Consider the following 18,289-nt stretch of genomic DNA (forward strand, 5'->3'; position numbering starts at 1 on the left):
GTGTGTGTGTGTATATATTTTTATATATATATATATATATATATAAAAGACTTTTTTCAGTTTTAATCAAAATATTATTTCAGAAATATTCGTAGATGCTTTTTCCAAATTGAAGCCATGTCGTACTCCCACTGGACCTCCAATAGTCTTAGATGTCACACCAGGTGAGCCACAAATATTTTTGCATGGGAAGTGCCTTCATATTAATTAGTATCTCTTTATAAAAAAAAAAAAACTTTTTTTGATCTCTGCAGTGACTCCTCTCCCAAAAAGCCCCACCCCTCAATCACCAGTTACAGTCAAACGCAAAGCCACTGAGGAATCACTTCCTGAACTTGAAGGATCTGCAAGGAAAAGGTCATTTGTGATTTACCTGATAACTATTAATATTGTCTGGTTGTCAAATGACTTCATACAGTAGACTACTTGCAGAAGATGTATTATGTGTTTATTATTGTTCAGGCGGTCTCTGCATGACCTAAGAGAGGACACACCGACAACCATCACCCAGCCACAAGGTCAGTCTGTTTATGTATGTATTTACCAGCTCATCACCTGATTGTTGCAGAATATTAACACAACAAAGTTGCTTTGCAAAAATCTGTTAGAATCTGCAAGCAGTCATAGTCCCCTGGAAGAAAAGTGTAGTAAAGAAGATCCCATTCCCACCACTTCCAAGAAGAGAAACCACATTAGAGAACAGCGGAAATCGCTTAGGTACTATATCACAATTGCACTCTACACTACTAAAATGACCAATCAATTCGGGGATGAATTCTAATTTACAAAGAGTAGCAGTCAGGCTTATTTGTGTGTTTTGGGGTTTTCAGGGCTCCAGCACAAGAAGAAAATGTGCATCAGAGAAAAAGATCTCTCAGATTTTTTGCTGTGTCCAGTGGCAACAACAGTAACCATGTATGCTTTTTTTAACCGATTGCCTTCTTTTTTTTTTTGCCTGTGTTTTTAGTAGTTTTTAACTATTATTTTAAGTATTGTTTATTGCATTCTGCTAATCTGGTTTATATTTTTTAGCTTTCAGTGACATCAGCACACAAAGACTCTGAAAACTGTGAAGAACACCAAAAACAGCCTGACTGTAAAAGTGGTTTACCACTTACAAATGCTGATGTAAAGAGACCACTTATCCTCATTGATGGACCAGGAGGAGGTTTGGATCAGTCTGTATACATTTATTTGAATGATCGCTTGAATCTACATGAACACGTTTCAAATTTGAGAGCTACAGCAGAGTAAAAGATTTTTGGTTACATTATGGTCCAATATTTTATTTATTATTGACATCTTGGTACATACTATAAATCTTTTCATGTTCTCTTTTGTGCAAATGATACATTTCTGGAATTTCCTTTTATTTTTTATTTATTTATTTTTTTCTGAAATTCTCTTTTTTTTTATTTTGCAGTTGTTGGAAATGAGGTGGACGATGACCCTGATCTTCTCAACTGCAGTTTTGCAGAAAGCCCTAATGACTGTCTGAACATGGGATTTGAGGTATCTTGCATTCAAGGACAGGACAGTGAGGAACCCTGTGATGATGAATGTTGGACTGTGCTTGAAAATGAGAACTTTGAGCAGTTAGGAGAATGCATGGTAATACAATCTGTCACTCAAACCAAAGGGTCTCCGATAAATGCAAGCACAGAAGTAGAGAATGAGCCAGAGGTGAAGCAGCCTGAAGAGCAGCCGCGTAAAGAGTCCAAAAAAGTGAAGAATTGCTCTAAGAACCGATCTCGTCCTCGTAGATCCATAAGCCTACCTGAGGTGACGCTGGAGTCATGTACTGAAGAGATGCCTGAGTTGGAAAAGGAAGTTGGTAGAGCAGAAACTGAGATGGATAACAGGGTCTGGCCAATGTTTGCAAGTCTGACCCTTTCAAATGAGCAGGGAAATGTAACCATGGAGAAGAAGGTGGGTGTCAAAGAAATGCAAGAGGCCAAAGTTAAAACATTAAAGAATTATAAGCAAGATAAGATGGCAGATTCAACTCTTGGTTTCAAAAGGCCCCATCTGCGTTTGTCCGTGGCTGAGCGACTTAGGGGCTTTAGTGCTTTGACCTTGCTTCTTCGGACATCACGGACAGCACCTCAGTTTCGGGAAAAACCACAGGAATCCCTTCAAAGGGGACCCACACGTCTTCGGAGACAAGGTGCTCGACGGTTCGGTCGCTCTATCAGTCACGAGGGAGTGTCAGAGAGACCACCAGAGCAGAGCCCTGTGGGATCTCCACCAGCAAATCAGGCTTTCATAGGTATACGTGACACTAGCCCTGATTCAGGTGTGGAGTCGGTCGATCATGAGCCGATTACTGATTTTAATCATCAAGAGGTGTGCAAGATGTCACAAAGTTCCCCTAATGTTCAGCTGACAAATTATGTGAATGTGGATCCAGTTTTGCCAGCAACAGACAAAACTGAAAATCAGTTTCTCTGCAGGCAAACAGAGCAGGATGACGAGGAACGTGATCTTCTTAAACTATTGGATCAGAAGTGCCACATTGGTGGTCATGAGCAAGACGATCATCAAGATTCAAATGTTCCTGCAGAAGTTCTTACACCTGGTCTTGCATCTCCAATGTTCTTCCAGCAGATGGTGCCATTGAATCTCTTCAAAGACACAAGCTCAGCCGAAGACTTCAAAACGGATCAAGTCTCTCTGAATGAAAGTGACAAGGAAACCCCCTCATGGCTGAATGCCAGTCCTCCATTTGGGTTTCCACCTTTTGCTGCTCTGTCACTTGATGGTGTGATTTCTGAAGATGACTCAAGTAAAAGGGTGCCTTGCAATCTGTCCCCTTCAGCCTTTCAGTTCAGGCGTCCGACCGCAAGGAGGCACTACAGAGACTCTCCCCGCTGGCCCTCGCATGAGGTGCGAATGTCTGCTTGGAACCCGTTGCCACTTTAAAAGTTTAGTTCTTTAATTTTTATTGGTTAAATAAATATCAGTTCCCAATGACTGGGATCTGAAACTAGTTTGTGTAATCATTTAATTATTATTTATGGAACAATGCTTTTATTTGTGTTTTTATGTTTGTGAGCTATCACAAATTTTCTTTGTTCTTAATAAAATATGTTTTAATAGTTCACTTTTTTGTTGTTGTTTTATAGGAGGTCAGTTTATTTAATTTTTTACGAATATATAAGGATCTGGGACAAATTCTGTTTGCAAGTTTAGCAAACTGGTTTTTGTCTTGTATCATGTTGAGTAGAAAAGTCAAAAAAAAAATTGTCAATTTTTTTATTTAAATTTCGAAACAAATGCAAGCTCTCGCTTAAGGCTCTACAAACAAAATATTGAGTACTTAAAGTTTTTTCAAACTGAGGTTAAAATTACTTTGTCAGATTAATTGTTTTATTTATTTTGAATATCTCAAGCGCCAATCCAGTTCAGAGAAAGCATTAAAAAGGAAGGTACAATGTTTACTTTAGTCCCTGATATCATAAAAATATGTTAACAACAATATCCTTTATTATCTAGTAGCTAAACCCAACAGAGTGATAATGTTAGTTTAATGAGGCTGGTGCTCCTCCCCTTTGATGTGGAGCAGTGAGAGGAAAGTGGAGCTGCCCGTTAATCTCTCTGAACCACATTCACCAGAGCTTGAGACTCTCAGTACCCCCATACAGACAGGCAGCCTACGGTCTGTGGCACGGAGAGAAGTGGGGAGACTGAGGCTGGGATCTGTCCCAGGAAAGAGAGGGGACCGCATCAGACTTCTACTGCCGGTACCTGTAGATCTAATACACCATGGCAGAAGGAGCGGAGGGAGAGGAAGAAATCCAGTTTTTACGAACAGTGAGTTACGCTTGATAATATTTTACATCTGATTATTTTTTTTAAATACCTAACTATACCTTATTGTTATATATGTAATAAAATGTTTATTTATGCATTAGAAATTCGATTCTTAATGAATGAAAATGACTGTAAAGTCATAGAAATGTATTGTTTGAAAGGTATAGGAATCCTGAACTATATTGTATATTGTCAGTGGTATGTTTGACCACATTTTGACAGCTCACGCAGTTTTAATGGATGTTTTTGGATGAATGTGGAGTGACACGACCAGGTGTGTGGATTTGCTGGCATTGTTGTCTATTTATACATAGTGCAGTGCAGAGGTTGGATTGTCACTGTTTGAAACAGGACTTTACACTTGGCACTGCGCACAGAAGCATGAAGGCAACATACTGCCAAGACTAAAATATAAATCTAGGCTACAGACTAATTATACAGGGCAAAGATATATGAATCTTGGATGTAAGAATGAGGCCCATTACTGCCATAATATACAGTTGCACTCTATATTATCAAGCATCTATGGGGAGAGGAGCCCATCCTGTTGTAAATGTCTGGCCTGGCTGTGTTGGGGTTATGTCAACATGAACACCAAGTCATTCTTACCAGAACTAAATCTGTCCTGGATGCATTGAAAGATTTGAACACAGTATGGAGTTCATCCAATGCGGAGTTCGAGATAACTAGTGTTGTGCTGCTGTTGTTCGTGATGCTGCTGTCTGTGAGCTCTGAGTCTATATACAGAGATGGGATTAGCAGCTTTCTAGGCTTGTCCTAAACCAACACCTGTTTGTTTCAGTCTATTTAAAAAGTCTGTTACATGTCCTCCTACTTTTATGACAAGCCTCTAGATCTTTTCAGCTCATATTTAGAGTTTTGTTTGATTAACTGGAACATTTCAAGAACACCGTTTAACTGTTAAATTAAGAAATTTACACTATCAGTCAAAACTTTGGACACAGGCTTTAGTTGTTTCTCATGATCGGAAAGTCTTCTGAAATTCTTGAAAATAAGTCTGTAGGCAAATATGACTTGTGCTTGTGTGTGATTTTTCTGATGAAAAAGCTATTTTTTTTTACTTATTAAAAACAAGTTGGACTTGATAGTGAAAGAAAAGCAGTTAAAAAGTGCCCAGCTTGTGAACTCCTGTAATACTGTCTACAAAACATCTCAGGGAGAGGGATCTGCATCTTGTGAAGTCGGATGAGGAATGGTTTTGAGTGAGCAGAACTCTAGGCAAACTAAAATATGAAAATAAAATATAATTGGCAATTTATTTGTGTTGGATGATTCTACTATTATTCTAATTCTAAAGTGTAATCTAATTCTGTGTCACACTTTTGACTGGTAGTGTGTATTTCAGGATTAAGATCATTTTGAATCATTCTTCATTTAAAGTTTTATTCTGGAGTATTGTTCAACAGGAGTCATCCAGCCATTGTCTCTATTAGACTGTGCTACTGATCTTCAGTTTTGACTGGCATAAATGAATAGTAATTTGTTCATGGCTCAGTTTCCAGTCTGCACTGTTGGCAGATTGTTGGTGCTTCTTTCTTGCTCGAGAAAATTGAATGTAGCAGGTGCTATAGCCTGAAATAGAGGGGGAGAGAATGAGGAGGAGGCTTTGAGAGACAAGTAGGGGAGAAAACTGATTGAAAAAGAATTTAATGTTTGTGTTACTGTAATTAGATAGGATAGCTAATGTTTCAAAAAGTGACATGCTAAAATTAATAAATAATTTTAAACAGCTTTTTTCTATATCTTTATACATGTAGTTTTTGTGACCATGTTAATCGACTACACTGAATACTTTGAACATTTCGTTTGACACACAGCAGGTCTATTGCAACTGCAAAAAGTTGATTAAAAAAAAAATGAAAAATTATGCATTTCTATAGCAATTTATAATATCTAAAAATGTACATGTTCCTTTATACATGTACATAAATTGTCATAAAATAAATAAAAATGTAAAATGATTACAATATTATTATTACAATTTAAAATAACTGTTGTCTATTTTAAAATTACTCCAGTCTTCAGTGTTACATGATCCTCCAGAAATCATTCTAATATGCCGATTTGCTGCTCAAGATGTTGAAAACAGTTGTGCTGCTTAGTATATCTTTGATGAAGAGAAAGTAAAACATTTTTTTAATCTTTTGTAACAATGTGAAAGTCTTTACTATCACTTTTGATAAATGTAATGCATCCATGCTGAATTAAAGTATTAATGAAAAAAGGACCCCAAACTTCTGAACTGAAATAGAAAAATAAATAAATACTCTTATTTGCTTGAAAATGCTTGTTGCACTTCCACTTTCATACGGTATAAAACTTTTATTCAATGCAAAAATGAATAATTTTTTTATTGTGGTCTCACAATGACTATATTGTCAAGTGCTGGGTCTCAGGTTGCTAGCAGCATGTGTCAGTGTGGGCAGGGTTTTTTCACGGCCCACTGGCTTACATTCCAGCCCTGGAATATCTCAGCAGATGACACACTTACATACATAATACACCATCACACAGGCTAGCCTGTCAAGGACGTGACCTGTCCCATTTTCTTTATAAAGACATGCGTTACATCTTTATTGTAAAATGCTGACAAATTACAGAAATATGCCATATTTGTACAGCACATCATATACTTTGAACTGAGTCAGTGGAGCGATCAGGAAGTTGTCTATCAAATTAAGACTTTTTGAGGTCACCTTGTATGGGAATAGAGTTACAGAGGGCGGTGCTGCACATAAAATTAGTAGCACCACCACAGGCCTTATCACTGTTGTATTAAGATCAAATAAATTGTTGATTTCATATAACCTACCAGTTGTTTCTCACAGGGCTTGAATATATTAATGTAAAAATCAAATAGTTTTTAGTCAGGCCTCATCTTGCGTCCTCATGTCGTTTTGGCTGTAACCTGAGCCATATTCAGGATTAGATGCATGCTGCCCTGATCAAGGTTACAAATACCATGCTATTTAGCAGCAACGTGTGCTATGGACATGCTGTTACAAAGAAAACATTGATGACTTGTCTAAACAAGTATTTCAGGAAGTGTTTTAATATCTTGCGAGACATCAAATTGGATTTCTATATCTCAATATCAGATAATGCATCAACAAAACAAAATATTGTTTTTATTTATCACAAGGTTGAAAGTTTATCATCAAGTTAAAGACTGAGTTAAAGACTTTTTTTTTGGGTCAAGTCAGTGGGCACCAAAATACTTTGGTTACCAACATTTTATCAAAATATATTTTAAAGAAAATAAGTCTTAAAGGTTTGAGGGTGAGTATGGGCACCAAAATACTTTGGTTACCAACATTTTATCAAAATATATTTTAAAGAAAATAAGTCTTAAAGGTTTGAGGGTGAGTAAATCATGACAGAATTTGTATTTTTGGGTGAATGATCCCTTTAACGGTTCTAAAATGTTTAGGCTTATTTAAAACTTGGTATATAACCTTAAGAATGACATCTTGACTTTCTTTTTCTTTGTAGGATGACCAGGTGGTTCTACAGAGCACTGCTACTATCCTGAAGGAGCAGATTAAACTCTGTCTGTCCTGTGAGGGTTTTGGAAATCGCCTGTGTTTTCTAGAAACTACATCCAATGCTCAGGTTTGCTTTTCATTTATGTCATTCTAAATTTCTGAAATACATCTGATGTTTTGGATTCCCACTTTTTGTTTGTTTGTCATTCTAGAATGTTCCTCCTGATCTGGCTACATGCTGCTTTATTCTGGAGCAGTCGTTATCTGTGCGTGCCCTTCAGGAGATGCTGGCTAACACAACTGAGCTTAATGAGGTTAGTTCAGAGCACATATATCAGGAATAAGGTCATAGTCACCTTTAAAGGGATAGTACACCAAAATGTTTTTTTAATGAATTCAAGTTAGAAACAACATGAGGGTTATTCTCCATTAAAGTGCACATATTTATAACCTGAAAAATGTTTTCACATTGTTTTTCTGAACTCAGCATGACCTCCTCTTTTTTTTTCTCTTTTGCCCACTGTAGGCAGTCGATTTGGATAAATGGGTAGGTTTCTATTTGTGCCTCAAAATCTTGCTTGAAATTTGTCCACTCTTATTTCTACCTCATGTTATAGCCGCTTTGTCACTAGCTCTGACCGGAATTCATCAGTTTCCAGTGGAGAGTATAGTGTGGGATCTGTGTGGCGTTCCAACCATATGCGTATGCAAATTTTTTGGATCCAATTTGAACTTAAGTTGTGTCTATATATTTGAACTTTTGCGGCTAGACCGCATGTGACCGCTGACAAGATGTGATGTGTTCTAATCAAAAGTGTAAAGTGAGAATTACCAATATTTGTGCACAAAACATTATTCTTTAAAGGGGTGGTTCACTGTTTTTTTTCTAGGCTTGATTGTGTTTATGGGGTGCAGTCTAACATGTGTTAATGCTTCGTTTAAAAAAAAAAAAAAAAACGCATTATTTTTCACATAATTTACCTTTATTCCACACCGCTCTGTCCCTTCTCTGAGAAACGGGCTGATCTTTTCCTGTTTTTAAGAAGCCCCGCCCTCAGAAATAGGTGATGGGCTCTGATTGGTTAGCTAGCCCAGTGTGTTGTGATTGGCTAAACCACCTCTAGTGCATGTCTAAATGTCCCGCCCCTCACTTCAGCGGCATGTGCTCCGGTTGTACTGTAAACAACGGCGTCGTTAATATCGCTTATCAATTTGAGCCCGATTGAGAAGCAGAGGATATTATTGAAGAGGATCGTGCACCAGCCGTTTTTGTAGGCATTAAACCGCCAGAATTTTAAAAGACGGTATCTCCTTTTGCATTGAACTTTCAGCTTCGTATCTTTGCAGATATTGTTTATGCTCAAACAGCAACATTACACACTAACTAACGTTAAAAAAGTGAAATCGCAATCAACCACCCCTTTAAACAATATATTTCTAAAATGTGTGGTTAAGGATTTACCTGAATATATGTCTGAAATAATTATGACATAATTATTTAGCTCTACTATGCTCTAAATTTAGCTCTAAAACCTACTATGCTTTTCTTTGAAACTGATTGGTGGTTATTAGTTTTGTATAGATCTATTCATACATTTATTATTCATTCATTTTACAGTTTTTCGTACCAATAAGCAGAGGTTAACGACTGCTTCATGACCGATTTGAAAGTTGTTTGAAGTGCGACTGCCACAAAGGGGGAATGTGACAATTGTGTGTGAATATCGGAAACAGTGGAAAGGCGGGTTATAACTAAGTCCACCATGATGCTAACCATTGTAAAAGTGTCCTCGTCTTTACTCACCTTACACAATTTTGTGTTAATCTTTTGTTTATTACTGTGTCAAAAAACTTGTCTTTTTGGAGTTTGAAACGTCACAACAGAGAGGCATATAGATACCTATGCATCTCTTGAATTGTGTATAGTCATGTTTTTCCACCTTCTGCCTAGTCTTCACAAGGAGGAGGCCACCGCACGTTGTTGTATGGCCACGCCATCCTGCTTAGACACACTCACTCTGGCATGGTGGGTCAAATCTCAGTACACACATACAGGCCATCGCTAGATGAGTATTTTGAGAGAAAATTTACTACAGTGAAAGAATCATTTAACTTTTCGGTTTTTATTGATTGACATCTCTTTGCATGATGCAGTACCTCAGCTGTTTGACGACATCAAGGTCACTCACAGACAAGCTGGCCTTTGATGTGGGCTTGCGGGAGGACTCGACAGGTGTCTGATTTCTAGTAGATCGTTATCACAGATGTACTGAGTACTTGTAAATATACAAAACAGAAATCGGACTAAAAGATGTCCTTATCTTCATCCAGGTGAGGTATGTTGGTGGACCGTTCACCCTGCATCCAAGCAGAGGTCAGAGGGTGAGAAGGTCAGGGTGGGGGACGATCTCATCCTGGTCAGTGTGTCTTCTGAGAGATATCTGGTAAAGCCCGTCTCTACTGTATGTAGTCAACACAGTCTCTTTTGGATGGAGCCTACAGTTTTACCTGAAAAATCTGTCCCATCAACAGCACCTTTCCTATGCCAGCGGAGACCTCATGGTGGACGCTTCTTTTATGCAAACTCTTTGGAACATGAACCCAGTCTGTTCTGGCTGTGAGCTGGCAGAGGGTAAGCTTAAAGCACCAGAGGCCAGTTGCATAAAAGGTTTAGACTAGCCTTACAAGTTAGTCATCTATTTTTTTTCTTTAAAACTGGTCATCATTTTTTAAATTCAGTTACATAAAAGCATACATTAGTCTAAGTTGAATCCCAAAATAAGACTGATTACCCCTTGGCTAACAGCTAGTTGGTCAAACTCATACTTAAGACATTGTCTCACCATAGAGGCTAAGTTTATGCAACTGCCCCCAGCTGTCTTACAACTAGCCATTCATTTACCACACAAGAACATTTCATATGCATTAGGGCTGCATGATTTAGGAATCTAATTGCGATTTAAAATGTGATTTAAAAAAGTTATATTTTTTCTGTGCTTGTTTATAGGGCTCCACAATTTGGCCAGAAGTTTGTGATTATATAATAATGTGGCTATAAAAATAGCAATAATTGTTGTTGTTATTATTAATATTATTATTACTTAGGGGTCATATGATGTTGCTAAAAAGAACATTATTTTGTGTATTTGGTGTAATGAAATGTGTTTATGCGGTTTAAGGTTCAAAAAGCACAGTATTTTACACATACTGTACATTATTGTTTCTCCTCTATGACCCGCCTTTCTGAAACGCGTCGATTTTTACAAAGCTCATCGGTCTGAAAAGCGAGGTGTGCTCTGATTGACACTGCTCAAAACTTGCGTTTGAATCGTCAGTGGCAAATTCTTTAAATATGAAAACGTACTTACAGACTGAGAGTCAGAACTGCCGGCATTGTAGTCTAATCTCCCAGGATCAGGAAACGAAACACACAGCGTCTTCGCAACATGGCGGCGGTGGTGGCAGCAACAATAAAGTTACGCCTTCTTTCTTTGTGTGATCATTTGGGCGGCGTTATGCTAATTGTCCCACATCGTGACGTAGACATGTGGGTGCGTGTTTAAACGAGGCGTTTTAGGAGGGCGTGGACAAGTCTTAACTTTTATAAAGAATATCTCTTTGGGTTTGAGACTTTAGTCTTTGCAACTTTAGAGATCTATTCACGAACAGCTTGTAACACTCCAAAGAGAAAGGAAAACTTGAAATCGCATCATATGACCCCTTTAATAAAATTGATAAAAACAAGAAATATATCTAATGTAATATTTCACTGTAAAATAACAAAATCAGTATTTTAAAAAATATAATTTTATTTTACATTACAACTGTAAAATTACAATACTAATAACGATGGCCGTCTAAATGTATGCAAATGCATTATGTGACTAATATTAAAATGCATTGTGGAGATCACCAATTTTTTCATTGTCTTTACAACAAACCTAATGCATTATTCTGTGATGTTTCCTTGGTTCAGGATATCTGACTGGAGGGCATGTTCTGCGTCTTTTCCACGGGCACATGGATGAATGTTTAACAATTCCTGCTGCTGACCAGGGCGATGACCAGAGACGGTGAGATATAAATCCATATTGTATTGTAATGTAAGCAATTTAATGTAATTTAATTCAATGTAGGCATGCACAATCTACACTACAGTTAATCTTTTCTTGTTTTGCATAATCTTTCAGAAATGCACACTATGAAGGTGGACCTGTGTGCAGCCATGCCAGATCTCTGTGGAGGCTGGAGCCTCTTCGAATTGGGTTGGTGCTATTTGTATACAGCAGAGCCTTACCAAGCAGAAAATATGTTTTTCTCCCTTTGAGCAGATATTCAACCTCCTGTACACAGGTGGAGTGGTAGCCACATGAAGTGGGGTCAGTCCTTCAGGGTGCGTCACATCACCACAGGCAGGTATCTGTGTCTGAATGAAGAGAAAGGACTCCTGCTTGTGGATGCGGAAAAAGCGAATACGAAGAACTCTGCTTTCTGCTTTCGTGCTTCAAAGGTCTGTATACTGCGCTCAGTATTATAACCTACTCTCTGGGAGGTTGCTTTTTTGGAAATGTTTTCTAACAATCTTTGACATCAAATGTCATGTGACTGAGTAGGAGAAGACGGAGGTGGCTCAGAAACGTGATGTGGAGGGAATGGGGATCCCAGAGATCAAGTATGGAGAGTCCATGTGCTTTGTGCAACATGTCTCTACCAGCCTGTGGCTCACATATGCCTCGGTGGATGCCAAGTCTGCTCGGCTGGGGCCACTGAAAAGGAAGGTAGGAGTATTAATCTCATGTAAACTACTGTTCAAAAGTTTGAGGTCAGTATGATTTTAGTTTTTTTGTTTGAAAGAAATTGATCATTTGCTTGCTATAAATTCAGCTTTGCCATCATAGGAATAAAAACAGTTATTTTACATTCTAATAATATTTCACAATATTACGGTTTTACTGTATCAAATAAGTGCAGTCTTGATGATCGTAAGAGACTTCTTCCAAAAAAGAAATCTTACTGACTCCAGACATTTGAACAGTAGTGTAAATTCAATCTAGTCAGGCCCAAAACTGCACAATTCACAGATTTCACCAGTGCTAATATGCGCGTTTCTTTTTCTTAGGCTATACTGCATCTGGAGGGTCACATGGATGATGCTCTGACTGTGGCGCGTTCTCAGACAGCAGAATCCCAGGCTGCTAGAATGATCTATAGCACAACAGGACTCTTCACTCAGTTCATTAAGTATGAAAAAATCCAATCTTAAACCTGCCTATGGTGGCTTAAGCTGGTCTTCGAGGATGAAAGTGACAAAAAAAGTGCCCAAAAGCCATCAAAACTGACTAGACTAACCAGCTAGCCATACTTTGAGATCAGATAGATCAGCTTAGCATCATTAACACTAATTTAATTTTTAAAAATGTTGTTTTTATCAAGGGTAAATATCAGGGTAAAATAAATATTGATTTGTTTTTTTGTCTGACAGGGGTCTGGACTCTCTGAGAGGGAAGAGTAAATCTCCAGGCCCATCGTCCCCGTCTCTGCCTCTAGATGCTGTGGTTCTTTCCTTGCAGGATCTCATCTTCTATTTCCGCCCTCCAGAGGAGGAGCTGGAACATGAGGAGAAGCAGACCAAACTGCGCTCCTTAAGGAACCGTCAGAATCTATTCCAAGAGGAGGTTAGACATGCTGGCAAATATATCAACAAATACAAATAAATATGTCAAATTTCATTTATACTAATTCATATATTGTCTTTACATTCACTGCGTATAACATTTAAAAACATACACACATAATTACCAAGGTCTGCTTTGTTGCATAGGGCATGATCAGTCTCGTATTAGACTGTGTTGATCGACTGAATGTCTACAACACTTCGGCCCACTTCTCAGAATTTGCTGGGGAGGAAGCAGCTGAGTACTGGAAAGAGATAGTCAACTTATTTTATGAGCTGCTGGGTATGGCTGTGTTTACTTATGACTAGCATGTAATACATGTAATACTTATCCACACTGATGCACTTAATGATTTACTGTTTTCAGTGTTTTTGGAAAAATGTAAAACCCTTGCATTTTTTTTCACCCACAGCATCTCTGATCAGAGGAAACAGGGCGAATTGTGCTTTGTTTTGTGATAATCTTGACTGGTTGGTCAGCAAACTGGACCGTTTAGAGGCGTCCTCAGGTAGGAAGCCATAATTTATTTAAAACTCCAAATAGAGGCCTTTGAGATTTATTTATGAATCTTGAATCCATGATACATTTTTTAGTATTCTTTTAGGATTTTAGAAAGTTCATCAACATGAATTTGAAATAGGACTCTTTTGTAACATTATAAATGTCTTTACTGTCACACTCTATCAATTTAATGTGTCCTTGCTGAATGAAAGGATTTTTCTTAAAAATAAAAAATCTTCTAAACGGTAGTGTATACTTGTTTATTTTAACTGGCAGGCATTCTGGAGGTGCTGTATTGTATCCTTATTGAAAGCCCTGAGGTGCTTAACATCATCCAGGAAAACCACATCAAATCTATCATTGCGCTTTTGGACAAACATGGACGCAATCACAAGGTTGATATCTTTTCATAAGCAAGATTGAAACATTTCTGGACTGCGTCTTTAATCGTATCTGAACACGTGCTCTGTTGTGGCTTTTCATTGTAGGTTCTAGATGTCCTCTGCTCTTTATGCGTATGTAACGGTGTTGCCGTGAGGTCCAATCAGAATCTGATCACTGAGAATCTGCTTCCGGGGCGTGATCTCCTCCTGCAGACCAACATCATCAGCTATGTCACCAGGTCTGACTCCGTACAACCCAAATTATATATCATAAAAGAGTTCTGTAGATTAGTTTGTTTGGCATATGGAGCTCATGTTTGATGTTTTGCAGTATGAGACCCAACATTTTTCTGGGTACATGTGAAGGCTCTACACAATATAAGAAGTGGTACTACGAGTTAATCGTAGACCATGTGGAGCCATTCCTGACCGCTCAGGCATGTCACCTTCGTGTTGGCTGGGCTATGACCGAGGGTTACAGCCCCTACCCCGGAGGAGGAGAGGGATGGGGAAGCAATGGAGTTGGAGATGATCTTTACTCGTATGGCTTTGATGGACTACATCTGTGGACAGGTGAGGATTACCTTCCTCCATCTGTTCCAGCACATATCCCACTGAGCTCATCTATAACATTATGCTCTCAACATCAGGTCGAGTACCACGTCAGGTGTCCTCATCCAATCCACACATTCTCGCGGCTGGAGATGTGGTGAGCTGCTGTTTGGATCTGAGCATCCCTAGCATCTCCTTCCGGATCAATGGACATCCCGTTCAAGGCATGTTCGAGAATTTCAACCTGGATGGTCTCTTTTTCCCTGCGGTCAGCTTCTCAGCTGGGATCAAGTAAGAGCCAAGCTTTTAATTTCAACGAATGTTAATATTCCCTCCTGGAGCCGGATTGGACCTGACCTAAATAGGACAAATTCAAAAATGCGTTCCAATTTTTTGCCATCAGAGTTCGGTTTCTCCTTGGTGGGCGGCATGGAGACTTCAAATTCCTTCCTCCTCCTGGTTATGCCCCATGCTATGAGGCAGTTCTGCCCAAAGATAGACTGCGTATTGAGCCCATTAAAGAGTATAAGCATGACTTCAATGGGGTCCGGAACCTTTTGGGACCGACCCAGTCTCTTTCCCACACTGCCTTCACTCCTTGCCCAGTGGACACTGTGCAGGTGAGATTTCATAAAATGTAGTTAAAGGAATTTATTAATAAAGTGACCTCTGCTGTATTGATTTTGCCATCTACATTATTTTTGCAGATTGTGCTTCCTCCTCATCTAGAGCGGATTAGAGAGAAACTGGCTGAGAACAGCCATGAGCTGTGGGCAGTCACTCGAATTGAGCAGGGCTGGACCTATGGACCGGTCAGTCTATGAAAACATAAAATAAAAATATAATTGAAGGAGATAATGACTATTTTAAAATACTATGTGCACAATTAAAATATTTAATATATAAATTGTGACTTTTTGTTGATTTTTCTCTGTATCAATTCACACTCAATACTGTCGGTCTGCTGTCCTCACCTTTTCAGTTTCGTGATGACAACAAGAAGCTGCATCCTTGTCTAGTAGTTTTCCAGAGCCTCCCGGAGCCCGAGAAGAACTACAACTTGGCAATGTCTGGAGAGACACTGAAGTGAGTGAAATACTGAGCTTCTACATGTTTGTTTCTGTGTGCTTAATTAACCCATTTCTCTGTATTGTCTCAATAGGACTCTTCTGGCTTTAGGATGTCATGTAGGTATGGGTGATGAAAAAGCAGAGGAGAACTTAAAGAGGATCAAATTTCCTAAAACGTCAGTATTACAGAATATTCTGAAAGCCGCTAATAAGTCTTAATTGCTTAAACAGTGTTTGTTTACACTACCATTCAAAAGTTTTAGGGACAGTAAGATGTTTTTTTTTTTTTTTTTAAGAAATTAATACTTTTATTCAGCAACCAGCAAGATGCATTTAATTGATCAAAATGACAGGAAAGACTTTTACATTGTTACAAAAAATTCTGATTCAATTAAATGCTTTTCTTTTGTTTATTTATCAAAGGCTCCTGAAAAACGTATCATGGTTTCCACAAAAATATTAAACAGTAAAGCTGTTTTTAACATTGATAATAATAAGAAATGTTTTTGAGCACCAAATCAGCATATTAGAATGATTTCTAAAGGATCATGTGACACTGAAGACACCTACTGAAAATTCAGCTTTGCCATCACAGGAAAAAACTTATTAACATTTATTTAAATAAAATGATAAATTACTACAATTTTTTATTTAAATTTTAAAGTGTGAAAATTTAAAATTGTAAAGTTTCACAATTTTATTGTTTATACTGTATTTTTGATCATTCAAAAATCAGTTTTGTGAGCATAAGATACTTAACGACCTCAAACTTTTTCACAGTAGTGTAAGTAACCAAATACATAATTCAGTGACAAAAACGAAAGCAAAATAATGTTGTCTGAACTTAAATTAGTTTCTGCTTATTTCTTAGGTATATGCAAAGTAATGGATACAAACCTGCTCCTCTGGAACTCAACCATGTGAAACTGACACCGAATCAGAACACACTTGTGGAAAGGCTAGCTGAAAATGGACACAACGTCTGGGCTCGAGACCGTGTTCGTCAAGGCTGGACTTACAGCATTATTCAGGTAGGGCTGCACACTTTTTTCAGGAGCAAAAATATATAAACAACAACAATAAATTACAAAAATAAGGAAATGCAAAAATGTATCCAGAGCACGACTTATCCTTTACAAGTCGTTTTGACAGTTTTAATTTAGATTTTTTGTTTTCATATTTTTGTATCTGAGAACTTCACATTCAACCATTTTCTGACAGAAGTACTCTTTCCTAAAATCGTTTGAAAATATTAAGATATGCAATATTAATAATAATTACTAGAAGATTCGATGAGATTAGTATTTTAATACCGGATCGTTCTTTAGGGTTTGCTTCATTTGCTTCTGATTTTACTTGTTTTAGGACATTGTGAACAAGCGCAACCCCCGTCTTGTGCCATACAATCTACTGGATGAAAAGACGAAAAAGACCAATCGCGACAGTGTATGTGCTGCTGTACGGACTCTGATTGGCTATGGCTACAATATTGAGCCACCTGACCAGGAGAGCAGTGAGTCTGTCCATCTAATCATTCACTAAATCAAACTCTTCAAAGGGAACTTAGTCATACAATGCATTTTGTATTTGTAATATTTCACTCATCAAAGCCTCTGTAACCATTTATTCTAGGTGGACATGGGGCTGGCAGTGGTCGGAGTGATAAGATCCGTGTGTTCAGGGCAGAGAAATCCTATGCCGTAACCCAGGGGAAATGGTACTTTGAGTTTGAGGTGGTAACAGTGGGAGAGATGAGAGTTGGGTGGGCAAGACCAAGCGCCCATGCAGACAGAGAGCTGGGATCAGATGACCTGGCCTATGTCTTTAATGGGTTCAAGGTACTTCAATTTCATTAGCATTGTTAGGGGCTTCTTTGTTTTAAGAACCTCCTACAATCGTTCATTGCACCAATATGCTTACATTAGATATTAAAAAGAACCTTGACAAGTATTAGTTTTGATTAGGATATCAACACCAAAGAAAGGATCATCATAATACTGTCATTCACTCTTATGGTCACCAAGGCTGTATTTATTTGATCAAAAATACAGTGAAAACAGTAATATTTTTCATTACTCCAGTCTTTAGTGTCACATGATACTTCAGAAATCATTCTAATATGCTAATTTGGTGCTCAAGAAACATTTCTTATTATTATCAATGTTGAAAACAGTTGTGCTGTGTAATATTTTTGTTTTCAGGATCCTTAAATGAATAGAAAGTTCAAAAGAACAGCATTTATTTGAAATAGAAATAGTTTGTTACATTATGTTTACTATAACTTTTGATAAATTTAATGCCGAGTAAAATATAAATATCTTAAAGGGGTCATATGATGCTTTTTTAAAGATCATTATTTTGTGTATTTGGTGTAACAGAATATGTTGACATGCTTTAATGTTCAAAAAACACATTATTTTTCAAATACTGTACATTATTGTAGGTCCTCTATGCCCCGCCTCTCTCAAACGCTTCGTTTTCTACAAAGTCCCTCCTTCCGACAAGCGCAGTCTGCTCTGATTTGCCAGCTGACCCAGTGCATTGTGATTGGCTGAACACCGCAAGCACTCGTCGGAAATGTAACGCCCCTTACCATAATCGCGAGCTTCATCTTTCAAAATAAATGTAAAGACAGTAAAAATGTCATTAGTTTTACCATCAGTTCAAGCCCGAAACGGGAACAGACACAGTAATGATGCAGTACACAAGCTGCGGTTAAGACAGCTGACTCCACTTTGATGTGACGCTGTCTCTCTCTCACACACACACACACACACACACACACACAC

At 38.0% G+C, this 18,289-nt stretch overlaps 2 protein-coding genes across 3 annotated transcripts in view; both read left to right on the forward strand.

Moving 5' to 3' along the window:
* Window positions 1–2,944, forward strand: part of LOC107691668 (uncharacterized) — a 6,300-nt gene extending 3,356 nt beyond the window's left edge. The window contains exons 7-13 of one of the 2 annotated variants that reach the window (XM_016490415.1): window positions 84–164; window positions 255–357; window positions 463–518; window positions 609–717; window positions 831–915; window positions 1,033–1,168; window positions 1,424–2,944. In XM_016490415.1, the coding sequence (XP_016345901.1) occupies window positions 84–164; window positions 255–357; window positions 463–518; window positions 609–717; window positions 831–915; window positions 1,033–1,168; window positions 1,424–2,922 (2,069 nt within the window). In that variant the 3' untranslated portion in view covers window positions 2,923–2,944. The remainder of the gene's footprint in view (window positions 1–83; window positions 165–254; window positions 358–462; window positions 519–608; window positions 718–830; window positions 916–1,032; window positions 1,169–1,423) is intronic. The other variant, XM_016490414.1, reaches the window with a different exon arrangement.
* Window positions 2,945–3,622: 678 nt separating this feature from the next.
* Window positions 3,623–18,289, forward strand: part of LOC107691669 (ryanodine receptor 1-like) — a 72,960-nt gene continuing 58,293 nt past the window's right edge. The window contains exons 1-27 of the mRNA XM_016490416.1: window positions 3,623–3,813; window positions 7,327–7,446; window positions 7,532–7,633; window positions 7,846–7,866; window positions 9,271–9,345; window positions 9,474–9,552; window positions 9,651–9,763; window positions 9,852–9,951; window positions 11,296–11,392; window positions 11,510–11,584; window positions 11,673–11,829; window positions 11,933–12,097; window positions 12,439–12,560; window positions 12,802–12,994; window positions 13,141–13,276; window positions 13,407–13,502; window positions 13,772–13,890; window positions 13,984–14,117; window positions 14,210–14,451; window positions 14,529–14,721; window positions 14,834–15,050; window positions 15,138–15,242; window positions 15,413–15,516; window positions 15,593–15,676; window positions 16,372–16,531; window positions 16,866–17,013; window positions 17,133–17,338. Of these exons, the coding sequence (XP_016345902.1) occupies window positions 3,766–3,813; window positions 7,327–7,446; window positions 7,532–7,633; window positions 7,846–7,866; window positions 9,271–9,345; window positions 9,474–9,552; window positions 9,651–9,763; window positions 9,852–9,951; window positions 11,296–11,392; window positions 11,510–11,584; window positions 11,673–11,829; window positions 11,933–12,097; window positions 12,439–12,560; window positions 12,802–12,994; window positions 13,141–13,276; window positions 13,407–13,502; window positions 13,772–13,890; window positions 13,984–14,117; window positions 14,210–14,451; window positions 14,529–14,721; window positions 14,834–15,050; window positions 15,138–15,242; window positions 15,413–15,516; window positions 15,593–15,676; window positions 16,372–16,531; window positions 16,866–17,013; window positions 17,133–17,338 (3,411 nt within the window). The 5' untranslated portion in view covers window positions 3,623–3,765. The remainder of the gene's footprint in view (window positions 3,814–7,326; window positions 7,447–7,531; window positions 7,634–7,845; window positions 7,867–9,270; window positions 9,346–9,473; window positions 9,553–9,650; window positions 9,764–9,851; window positions 9,952–11,295; window positions 11,393–11,509; window positions 11,585–11,672; window positions 11,830–11,932; window positions 12,098–12,438; window positions 12,561–12,801; window positions 12,995–13,140; window positions 13,277–13,406; window positions 13,503–13,771; window positions 13,891–13,983; window positions 14,118–14,209; window positions 14,452–14,528; window positions 14,722–14,833; window positions 15,051–15,137; window positions 15,243–15,412; window positions 15,517–15,592; window positions 15,677–16,371; window positions 16,532–16,865; window positions 17,014–17,132; window positions 17,339–18,289) is intronic.

This window comes from Sinocyclocheilus anshuiensis, unplaced genomic scaffold (assembly GCF_001515605.1).
Source record: "Sinocyclocheilus anshuiensis isolate Anshui unplaced genomic scaffold, SAMN03320099.WGS_v1.1 scaffold186, whole genome shotgun sequence".
NCBI lineage: Eukaryota > Metazoa > Chordata > Actinopteri > Cypriniformes > Cyprinidae > Sinocyclocheilus > Sinocyclocheilus anshuiensis.